The sequence below is a fragment of the Gavia stellata genome, chromosome 1 (genome assembly GCF_030936135.1).
Source record: "Gavia stellata isolate bGavSte3 chromosome 1, bGavSte3.hap2, whole genome shotgun sequence".
Taxonomy (NCBI): domain Eukaryota; kingdom Metazoa; phylum Chordata; class Aves; order Gaviiformes; family Gaviidae; genus Gavia; species Gavia stellata.
Window position 1 is genome coordinate 117197306 of NC_082594.1, and position 12121 is coordinate 117209426.

Sequence of the window (12121 nt, forward strand, 5' to 3'; positions counted from 1 at the left end):
GTTTGTGATAATGTGGCACACTGAGGTCGGTAGCAAGGAATGAGGAGGTAATAAGCTGGAGAGCTGATGCTGTACACAGAACATCTGTATAGATTCCTATATAAGGAAACTATATTCTCCATTTGCCATCTGGAGAGGCCCTCTGCGTTGCACTATATTCAGCTGACAAGCTTTGAAACCAAGAGCAGACTTTTCAACAGATTCATCCAGAGGGAGAAGGAAGAGCAATTATTCTATATTTATATGGTTTTGCATGAATATATAGGAAATAGAAAATGACTTAATATCAGTGACATTCCTGTAAAATAAAAATGCAGTATTAGAAAAATGGCATCTATTTAATTATGATGACTGAATTTCCTTTCTCGCTCTGGGGGGGTGGGGCAGGGAACAACGACGGGACGACGGACCAACACAAGAATAATGTAGGCCATGGTCAGACTTAACGTTTTTGAATCGATGTAGTCGTCATTCCTTCTGTCTTTCTCCCCCCGCCCCCCCACCCCCTTCCTTCTGTGACTTTCATTGTACTGAAAATTAAGTTCCTACCTATCTTTCCCCTCTAGCATGCTGTCTTTTATTCCTTTAACACCATGTTTTCACATATGGAAAACATATAGTTCTTTTTGTGTTATAATCTGAATTAGGGTAAAGCACATATCAAATTCCTGATGTTCTGTACTTCCCTTGGACAAGAAGGTATGAATAGATTTGGGGTTTTTTTGCTGTATTAGTTTATCTTTATTTCTGTTTTAATGCAGACTCAAGAATGAACAATCCGTCAGAAAACAGTAAACCATCAATGGAGAGTGGAGATGGGAACACAGGTAAGAAACGATGAATTGATGCACGGATACTTTCTGGTGGAATCGAATGGATATTAAAAGCAAAATTTCTTTACCAGTTTACAGGAATTTAAAAAAAAACAACCACAAAACAAACAAAAAAAACCCCCCACACCTACTGTTTTTAGAGACTTGGGAACGCTTTTGTCTTGTTATTAACCCTACTCTATGCAGGGCATTATTCGCACCTACTGTATCAGAGCACTACCCGCACTTTGTATGTAAGATTGCCCTTCCCCACTTCCTCTATCTGTAATGTTTCTGATATTATGGAAGGTCTGGTGGCACTAGCTCTCCATAAGTAGTCTCATCGTTTCCTGGCAGAACATACCTTCAACACCTCTAACTTCCTCATTTATTTTTGGGTTGAAATTTTCCCAGGAGGATGTGGGCCACTGGCTGATCTTGTTTCCATTTTAGATTTCGTTGAAGCTCTCACAACAGTTCTCAAGAACAAGGCAAAGGGACAAAGCATCATTTCTCAACATTTAAAAAAAATGTTAGTTGGCTTTTCTGTAATTTCTTCATGTGTTAGAATAGAACCTTGAAATTTGGCTGGGGAAGAATAGGCTTTGTGTCACGCCAATGTGCCTTGGCGCATCCTTAAGATGTGGCCAAGTTCTAAGCCCTTGAAGAAGCTTGTTAAGCCACTATAACTCAATCATGCTATCTCATGCTTTAATTCTTTTCTGGAGGCAATTTAGTGTTCATTTTGGGAAGCAAGAGAAATGATGGTTCTGAATGGAAAGTAAATAGTTTAACCTAACTCAGAATCTACTCTGAGCTCAGAATAGCATTTGGGAAGAGAAAATATTAATGATAAGGAACTTGTTGCTTTGAGAGTAGTTACCTTGTGTGAGGAAAATTATTTTTCCTCCTCTTGGTTCAGTAATAAGGGTTTTATTTTCAACTCTGGAGTTGTGATGAAATTAACAATTTATTTCATTTTATGCTGCTGTCTCCTCATTCTTTGTGCAAGACTTTAATACGCTAAAAGTGACTGAATGTTCTGATACTGATCCGAGAGGCTGGATGTTTTCTGCCAATGCATGGGGTCAGTCAAAAGGAATTCTGCTCACTTATTAATGTGTGTTTTGTTACTGGCATCTTGGTTTTTATAATTTCTGTTGTATTTATAATAGGAGAGGTATCAATATTTTTATGCACAAAAATTATTTATTATGTATTTAATACTGGTGTAGGATGATATAAAGCATTATTTCAAAAAACATATGGGCTGTAAATATTTCATAATCATAAACAGCATCAAGAGAACAATGGTTTTAAATATCCCTGTAGAATCCTTGTAGCTGGAGGGTGTGTCTAAACTTCTGAGAAAACTCAGCCTTCCTGCTCTGTATGACCACCATTCCCTCCGTATGCTTTCTCCAAAGAGTGCATTCCCAACGCGCTTCCTTAAGTGCAGCTTTAACTAGCAGTTTCACCTAAACTGAGCTGTTAATGAGGAGGACTTGGTTTATTCAAAGGTAGCCCATTATCACAGAAGTACTGCATCTGCTGTCCTAGGCAAATACTTCATCGATGTGAAGGTGGTGGTCGTGGTATAAAGAAATTGATGGATTGTAAAGCTGCGTGTAGGTGCTTTGATCACAAAAGGGGGATACAACGTCTGTGTTTTTTATACGCTCATACTAAGGTTAGTTATTACAAAAGCTTGACTCTTAGTGGTGTTCGGACCTTTTGCAAACATTACTTCTGTAATTTAAATGTTCCCAGACATTCCTTTCAGTTTTGTTTCCTGACTTTTTAAATGATGCAAACTAAAATAATCTAAAATCTTTGAGGACCCATTGTTCTGCAGTCATTGTTTTGTTTTTAAATATAGTGCTCATAAACCACTGGAGGTAGTGATTAATGGCATTTGTCAGGTTCTTTGGGGGCTCAAGAATCCAGTTGCATTAGTCAACTGGCAGATGTTAAACCCTGAAAGGAATACTCACGGAATGTAATTTTAGGCTTCTGATGAGGGTACTTAGATTATGGTTCTGGGCTCTGTGCATACTTCGTGAAAAGAAGTCAGCTTTCAGCTTGGATGCTAAGGAACTGGAAGTGCCATTGATTGTCTGGGGAGTATAGGCTCTGAAACAAAATGCGTGAAGATGATCTTTATAAACACTCAGTTCTTATTTTTGTAACTTTCTGTAACTGTCTGTTTTCCAGTGACATTTGTAAATCACTTGAGTCTGCTGTGTAAGCACTACTAATCTATCTTTTGTACCTCAGAGGATGTTTGTTTGTGTCATTCCTGTCTTACACTGTAGTAAGCTGATGCAACTTAAAAAATTTTAAGAGAAATTACTGTAGGGCATGGAATTTACATTTGGTAGAGCTAGTGTTCTCAGCAGAAAAAAATACGGTTACCACTGGTAAAGATGACTTAGCATTGGTACCTCTCTGAGCTAACAGCTAAGTTTCATGGAAGTTAACGAATTAGGGTTTTGTATTTCTAACTCTGACTATTTAGGGAACATAGTAAAGTCCCCTGAGTACGTTGGTCACAACAAAAAGCCTGAAACATTTTAACTTTTAAAATTTTTGTGCTAACTGGACTCCCCTTTTAAGCATCTGAAAAAAGCAACCCATATTTCAGATGAATTAAACACAACAACAGAAAAAGTCTTTAAGAGTACAAGAGTTGTTGAATGGCTGTTTTCACAAGAACATGAATTGATCAACTGGTTGTCAGTATTGCAGAATTACACAGATCTTTTCCAACCTTTAGTTGTGGGTGGACAGTCTACTTAGTATATACCGGAAAAAAGAGAGGAAGGTAAGAAGAGTTTAATGCATATACTTTTTTAAAAGCTATGTGAATGCAGTACTATGAAAACTAAGGTTATAATGTTTATGGAAACTGCATTAAAACATGCATTGACATAGCAGCAAAATAGTAATTTTTGTAAGTGTAGTATTTGAAAGGATTCTCAGGATTCTTGTTTGCATTGCTTCGTTTCTGGAGATTGATTTTCCGCTTTCCATAAGAAGCATGTCTATAGGAGAGTGGGAGAGGGACCATGAAATATTCTTTAACTGCTAAAATTCTGAGCAAGTATCAATGCTAAACTTCTTATTAGTAACATGGACAAGGAATCAGCAATTTCTGAGTGCTGGGGATCTCTCTCTCTCAACGCACACATGCAGAGAAAGAGAGAGAGAGAGAGATGGGGAAATGTACTGCTGGTGCGGGAAGGTGTCTCCCAGAGCACAGTGCAGATACTCACTCAAGTTAGTTTTGAAATCTTCCTTCTCCTTGTTTGCCTTGCATTCCTAAGTCCTTTCTTGCACCTTACTCCACATTGCCCCAAACTTGTAGTTCCTCGCTCCTCTTCCTTTCTGCTGCAGTTTGTAAACTCAGGCTAAAGTCTAATGATTGTGATCTTGGATTTTGAGAGTATGTTCTTCTGCTGACTGCAGATGCAACATTACCTTGCCTGCTCCATTTTGTCATGCCTTTACCCTCTGCAGGTATAATTCCAAGCCAGCATGAAGTAATCCACATTCAGGGTGTCCTGGTACTTAGTGTTCTGTTCCTTTCCCTGGAGTGGCACTAAGTGAGATGGTTCAAAAATTTGATTTGGCTGAAAATTATTTGCATTTAGTATTAGTCTTCATCCAAACCAACTCTGTGAAGTAGCTAACTACATGGTTGAATTTATGCCAGAATTTAAATGTGCTTAAGTTGCATTGGACTTGGGCTATAAGGGTGAAATTTCATCCTACAGCTTGATTCAGTCTTAACTGCTTGTGGAGGGGGAGGCTCATTTCCCTTCTACCACGTCTCTGATGTCCCCTGCTTTGCATTATCTGGTGCTTGCTGGGCCCTAAGGTGAGTTAATTCATCTCACATAATTGGCAGAAAACTAATTCAGGACAGTGACAATGTAGTTGGAACCGAGAAGAAAGGAGAGGTGGGAGATGAAGAGTTCCCACTCCTGTTTTTTTGGCATTGGTGAGCTGCTAGATCAGCTCTAGCAGTTATGGGAGCTGGGATGGAGATGGAAAAGACGTAAATACTTGGGATTGTTAAAATCACAGTACTTGTGATTGCATCTGCAGTGTCTGATAATCACCATGGGTTTTTGCATTTAACTCTTATCTTGAGTAGAAGTGGCATTCTGGCCCTTTCATGTCCTTACAATGTGCTGACCTTCTGCTTCTGACAGCTCCATTTTCCAGTCTCTCTATCAGATTTTTTTAGATTCCACGGGAGTGGTGTCACATCCTTATGAGCACCTTAAGAGCAAGGCCGCTCATACACTGGCCTCAAAGTTAATTTTCCCTGCTGTTCTTCATAAGACATAGGCATCCTGTGATAAATGCAAGCAAGTAGGGTAGCATTCCTTTCAAAACTAAGGCTGCATCCAAAGGGGAGGGGACACTGTACTTCCAAATACCAAAGAAAACTTAAGATGCAAGTAGAACAGAGAGTGAACAGGTGTGGTTTGGTTTTTTTTTGCTCTGACTTTGGTTTTGGGAGGTTTGGGAAGAAGGAGTTGGAGTCCTTCAGGGTTGAATTTAAACAAAATGTTGTTTTCTCTCAGTACCTGTCTAAACTATTTTTTGGGACCCATGGAGATTTTAAGCTCAGTCTTGGAACTTGCTTTGTTCTAATCTATCAACCCTAGGAGGCTCGTTTCAAATTCCCATATTAAGAGTCAGAAGTGCTAACTGGAACGTTTCTTCTGCACACATGCACAGCAGTGCTCTTTTAATATGGTATCGTGATTTGAGGCTCTTTTTGGAAGATAGTTAACTAGAACAACGTCACCTATTTATTATAAGGTGAGACTTCCAGGTAGTCCTCTCAGAAATGGATAATTTTCTTGACCCCTGCAAGTTTCCAGTTGGAATGTGGAATATCCGCCTCACAGTAGGTTTTCTTATCTGTATTTTTTGTTTTCTACTTGGGGGTCCCTGACCACCTGTTGAAAACTGATTCAAAACATCTGCTTAAATGAGGAGGTGGTAGATTGTTTCCTTTGAATTACAGTAGCTGTTTGCCAGGAATTATTTTTATATATTTACTCAATCATTTTCCCATTCCCTTTGGCCTTCTGCATTGAGACAATTCTGTAGTTTACTGGAAAGAATGAAAGTAGATGAGTAGATGAGATTCTTCTAGCTCTTTCCAGCAGACATTCTTAGCTACCTTTCTTTAGAGAAATACAACCAAGTTGCATTCATTCAAGATCAGTTCAGACCAGTCATAGTACTTCCATTCACTTTGGATTGGAATGTTAGACTCATTAAGCAAATTAATTTTACATAGTTCAAAATTTGAATATTTTTAACATGTCTGTGGATCTTTGGCTGCACATATGTCTCTTAAGTCTGTAAACCCTGGCTCAAAGCATAGAATTAAAAACTTGAGAGTAGACCAACTCTTCCCCCACAGCACCTCCACCAAAGATGCATCAAAGGGCTACCTTAGGTATACCTGACATGGTAGAAAGCTTGACTATCCACATTGTATCTGTATTTAATTGAACAGTGACTCTGTCTTTGGAAATTTTATCTGTGTAAGCTGTTTGTAGGTCAAAATAGCAATGTAAAATTTAGATAGTGTATTTTACTGATCAAATTTTACGCCTGCTTGCTTTTGCAGATGTTTCCAAGGAATAGCAAACCTCTGTTGTTGTTTAACAACTGTGACTCTCTTTTGCTTAGTAGATAACCCAGATTTTTATGGCAAAAAATGTAGATGATGGAAGGAATTTTGAAGTAGGAGTTAGCTGAACACCTGTCCATAGGCACGGAACAAAATCTGATTGTCATGAAGAGTAAACATGCAAGTCTAAAGCTGGTTTTACTTCATTTCAGTCATGCAATTTTTAAGATTGCATCATCTGTTCTAGAAATTCCATGCAGCCTGATACACTCAAGAGTCTCCCTTCTTGTTGTTAGCCACTGTAGGTAGTAATACCCAACATACAAAACCAGTTGTTGATAATCCCTAATGCGGATTTTATCATTTCCCCACAGAATGATTCTTAAAAATTTGTAGTTATAGTTCCTCTTAGTAGAAGAGAATTCGGTGCTGGTTTCTTGTGGAAGAAATGTTCTTTTTATTTATTTTTTTTTTGTCTTCTCACAACCAGATTATTTGGGGATAGTTTGGGGGTTTTCATGTCTTCTGAGCTGTTTAGAACGAAGACAACAAAAACATAGGAAAATAATCAGGTTTTAGCTATATGAAAGTGGGTGACAGCAAAAGCAAGCCCAGGCAGTTATTGTATGTAATGAGAGCTCTGCAAAAATATTCATAGAAATGTGGAGGTATCTTTTATCAAATGAGTAAAACTGTGGCTCGTAACTGCCATGTATATACGGTACTTCTGTTTTCATCAAGTATAATTTTACCTGTTTTTAATGAAAGGTGACTTTATATGAACCTTGTTCTTGCCACTTTCTGAACTTGAAGATGGTCTTCAGCTGCTGGATAGGGAGTGCATGGAGAATGGAAACATGGTTTAACCTTAACAGCATGCACCCATTTGGTTCTCAAACCATGGTAGAGAATGATGGGGTAATAGCGTACGTAGAGTAGGTAAGATGATAGAAGCTAAAGAAAATATGATGTTGATTTTGTTCAGCTGGAAGTGACACTGCTTCCCCATCCCCCTATTTCAGTAAAAAACTTCAATTTGTCTTACTCTCAGAGTATTTTTCTACTACATAGTATTGAGAGACTAGCAGGAGACTTAGGAATATTAATTCTTATTCCATTTCATAAAAGCAATAATAACTAATAGTTCTTAATATCTCTCTTTCTCCAGGCACACAAACAAATGGCCTGGACTTTCAAAAGCAGCCGGTGCCTGTCGGAGGAGCAATCTCTACAGCCCAGGCCCAGGCCTTCCTTGGGCACCTTCATCAGGTAAGAGAAGACCCATTTCAAAGTAGGGGAGACTCTGGCAGGTACGAATGCAGCTGCTCTTGTGTGTTCTATGTTCTCTCTTTCTGTGAATGATGGGTAGTCATGTACAGAAACATATGGGTAGACCACATGCTGAAATAGCTTGCATGGGAAAAAGCTCTTATGGTGGCACTCACTTCATTGTATTAGGCTGCAGAATACATCAAGGTAGGATGAGACTTATTTGGGGGAACTAGAAAGCCCCTTTTTGGGGACTTGAGAATGCCTAAAGTTTTTTGGTGTTTATTTTGTTGTTGTTGTTTTGTTTTGTGTTGTTTTTTAAACCTTAATGGAGATAGCAAATTGAAAGGCAAGGTAAAATTTAATCTTTTTGGTTAAGGATTGTATTAGCCCAACGGCTGCCAAAGTTCTGAGTCACTACCTACTTAAGAAACTAGAAGTGGTGTTGAATGGTAGTCAGCACTATGCTTCAATCTTTCAAGCTCTTACACATTAACTAGAAATACAAAGTGATCATAATTACTAAGTGTACATGGTTAGTGAGTTTTTAAATTTTTTTTTTTAAAGTTATTTCAGGGACCTGTTTGTCAGATGATATTCAGGCTTCTACTACTATCCCTCTGTTCTGCTGCTGCTGTGTTTAGGGAATCAAAGCTGAACTTTAGATGTAGGCTGAAGCAAAATGGGGCATCCCTAGGTGAAGAGAAGTATAAGGGGCATTTTTTGTAGGTTTTTATCTGTTCGCACTTGATGTATGAAAACAAATGTCCTAATTTCTTTCTCTTCCTCAGCACCGAGTTTAAACTTTAAAATACTGTACCTAATTGGCTGACCTTGAATGTTTGAGGTCTGAGGTTGCACAGTTACTGTGGTATAATTGATGTACTGAAGCGTTTATGCCCTCTTTTAAGAGCTCTGAACTGCTATTTTATTGTATGGAACATTCCACACGTCTTGTCACATAATTATAATTTTCCTAGTGGATTGGGTTATATAGAACCTAAGGAGTGCCAGTGTTCGAATTTGCTGAACCAACAGGCAGTTGTAGGCTGCCTTTATTGGAGAGAAGCTGACTAGTTTTCATGGGTTGTCAGTATGTGTTTAACACAGAGACAGATACAGCTGTTCTTCAGAATTTTGTGTGTTTGTTTTAGTCTTTGTTTTGTTATATAGATTGATCCAGGACAGTGATTGTATTTAGCACAGTGCTTTATCTTGCTTTGGAAATGTATTTCTTTAAACAGTTGTCAGGATCTTTATAACTTCTTGTTTGATAAAGTGCGATTCATTTCTTGAAACTAGTTCAAAGGAAAATCTCAGCTATTCTTTTATGCACCTGCAGGTGTGTGGGAATCTATTGTCAAACTGTCCTCTTCCAGTGTGGCTGCTGTTAGTGGGGTGTTATTCAGCCTTAACACACAGTGCTTTCCTCCAGACTAATACAAAATATTAGGTTGTAGACAACTGTTCAGGAACAGTTTACTTTCTAATTAGAAAATGTTTGTTGTGTGGTGGAAGGGGTGTCCAAATTGCATTCAAAGAGATTTTCAGGAATACGCTGGCTGTACCTGAGTGAGATACAAATGTAGTCTTTCATGTGGTTTTTTTTTTTTATCGTGTAATTTTTAAAGGATTATTTCTGAGTATATTTTCTGGATGGCAGGCTATTATTGCTTAGATTATTCTCTGCTGTTAATTCATGTTAAAAGCTCAGGTTACATCAACTGTGTCAAACTATATTTTGCTTGTGATGAGGAGGAGCTTTTCTGGGAGTGTTCTTTTAGATGTAGAACATGCTTAGTAAGTCTAGTACCTTCATCTAGAGTGGTAAGAAGTAATTTCCAAGGTGACTCTTAAGGGCTGCCTGTTCGAATATTCAGTTATTAATTTCATGTATTGCAATTTAAATTAAAACTCTCCTTCCTGTGCTTGCAGATATTTGGACTCTCTTTTGTGATGTATGTTATGTGGGGACATCTTTTTATAGAGGCAAGAGTGCTACATTTTGCTTTGCTTTATTGTATCCTTATGTGTTGCCTGGTTTTCAAATGAGCAGTGGTTTTCAAACACGGCCAGAGATGGAATTCACTACAGGCTGTAACTCTGACCTTTGAAAGTGTTGGTAATTAATTACATAGCATTCCTTCTTTATAGTAGGAGTGGTGGTGGAAACAAGGCGAGACTGATTAAAATGTTCTTCAGTAAATGAAAGTTTAGCGTTTGTTGTATAGAGAAAATCCTTATTAGAGATAAAATAACACTCTTTAAAAATCTCACTTTCTGAAGCATCAGTTTCTCTTCACTGTTAACCCACAAGAACTTCTTTGGACTTATTAATCACAAACATTGAATTCAAGTTTTGAGTATACCTGAATCAATACATCCTTTGTAAGTGTCTCCAGTCCTCTGTATTGAGATCTCTTTGCAGTGGCTGAGGACTGCAAATACTTGAATGGGTTGATTTGAGGAAGAGTGTTTATGCTGTGGGTTTTGTGCTATGCAGGTGATTGCTCCTGTGTCGTATAAGGAGACGGGTGAATGCAGTGTACATATTTGGGGTAAGACCCATTCTGAAATATTAGAAGGATGATGATGAGTAGAGCTTAACGCCCTCCCCTGAAGCCTGGATTTTTTTAACAGGAATAAGAATAGTTAGCCTATCCACCCCAAAATGCTCTGTTTCAACTCAGTTTCATGATAATATCTAGATCCTTAGGCAGGAATACATTCAGCAAGAGGTAGACAAATAACACTGTGGAAGAGTCTTTCAGATTTTTTTCAGTCTGGAGCACAACCCCTATTTCACTGATTCAGGTGTTAGAGGGGGCATGCATTGTTCTTGGGGGAGTTTTTGTTGGGGTGCAGATGGGGAGGTTGTTCGTTTTTACATTGTTAAAGACTTCTGTGGATTCTACATTATTTCATTTCCATTTTTGCATTGTGTTGTAGGTCCAGCTCGCTGGAACAAGTTTACAGGCTGCTGCTCAGTCCTTAAATGTACAGGTAAAGACAGTTTCCTTCTACTACTTGTCCTTCTGTCATTCCAAACAGCGTTATGGTCCCATTAGAGATGGTTTTTAACCTATGATATGTTCCTCTGTTTTTTTCATTCTGGCTGGTCTTGCAAGTGATAGGTATGAAGGAGTAATAGTTTTACAACTGTAAATCAGGTTCAGGATTGTAAGCATTCAGAAACTGGAGTTGCTTAAAACATGCCGTGATCATAATTTTCTATTGAATTTCAGTCAGGTGTTTGCATCGTGAAAACTATAAAAGTCCAGGAATATTTCATGTGCTTCCATTTATTCACTTATTTTAAACATAGCAAGTATTACTTTACAATTTGTCCTTACTTCTGGTAGCTGAATATAGGAGTATAATGTAACATACTAACTATGTAATGTGGGTAGTGTAGATTGCGTGTGTAAATAACACATAGTGATTTCAAAATAAGTCAGAGTAATTGTTGTTTAATAATGTATATGAGACAACAAAGCTTTCAAACTTTTTATGATGCTGAACACTTAGCGTATCAGTTAACGTGCCACTTCCTCTCAGTACTATATTAAGGGGCAAGGGATGCAGTTTTATTGAAAACTGGTTTCAGTATTGCTTGTTATTAAAGAATGTATGTAGTGCATTACATGAAATGCAGTAGAATGTGGACCCACTTATACATAATAACAATTTGGAAAGAAGAGGAGGTATAGTGACCTTCCTTTCTAAGAGGAAGGAGGCAGAAAATTGCCTTGGTTGCCATGGTAAACTTCCATCCCTGAGAGAGATGTTGGCAAACAGGCTGTATCTCCAGTGCAGAATGTTTACAGTCCTGCGCTGTAATTATCGCTCAATGACTGGCAGAATTAATCAGAGCCTTTATGTTAATTAGCCTGCTCTGCAGTCCCCAAAACAGGTGGTGGAAAATATGCAAATCTATGCAGAATTTTAATGTTCTGCATAACCAGTTTTAATTATCATAAAACTCTCTCCCCCTCTCTTCATGCACTTGCATTTCCTCCCTCATGTCTTCACAGTGTCTTCTGTTTAAGAAAAAAACAAAACCCAAAACCACACAAAAAAGCAAAAAACCCTCAAATCTTTTAAAATAAAGCAGCATTCAATTAAATAAATGCTAAACTTTGATTATTTAAAAGCACTGTATATATTATGTATTTTGCTGTAGGTAGATAAACCTGTGAGGATTTCTCAAACCAGTTCTGTATAAGCCAACAGTATGATAACTTAGAGGTGCAGGATGCAGATACAGAAAATGGAAACACAATCTCCTTTCTCTTGTTCCATTGTTCAGAATTTTAGGCAATGAATAATTTTAACAACCTTTTCTTTCTTTATGGTGAAAGATAGTGTAAGCTTCAGT

General features: G+C 38.0%; 1 protein-coding gene across 1 annotated transcript in view; it reads left to right on the plus strand.

Annotated features, from left to right (window-relative positions):
• Positions 1-12121, plus strand: part of POU2F1 (POU class 2 homeobox 1) — a 48542-nt gene that overhangs the window by 3762 nt on the left and 32659 nt on the right. The window contains exons 2-4 of the mRNA XM_059819352.1: positions 762-827; positions 7643-7743; positions 10693-10746. Coding sequence (XP_059675335.1) covers positions 762-827; positions 7643-7743; positions 10693-10746 — 221 coding nt within the window. The remainder of the gene's footprint in view (positions 1-761; positions 828-7642; positions 7744-10692; positions 10747-12121) is intronic.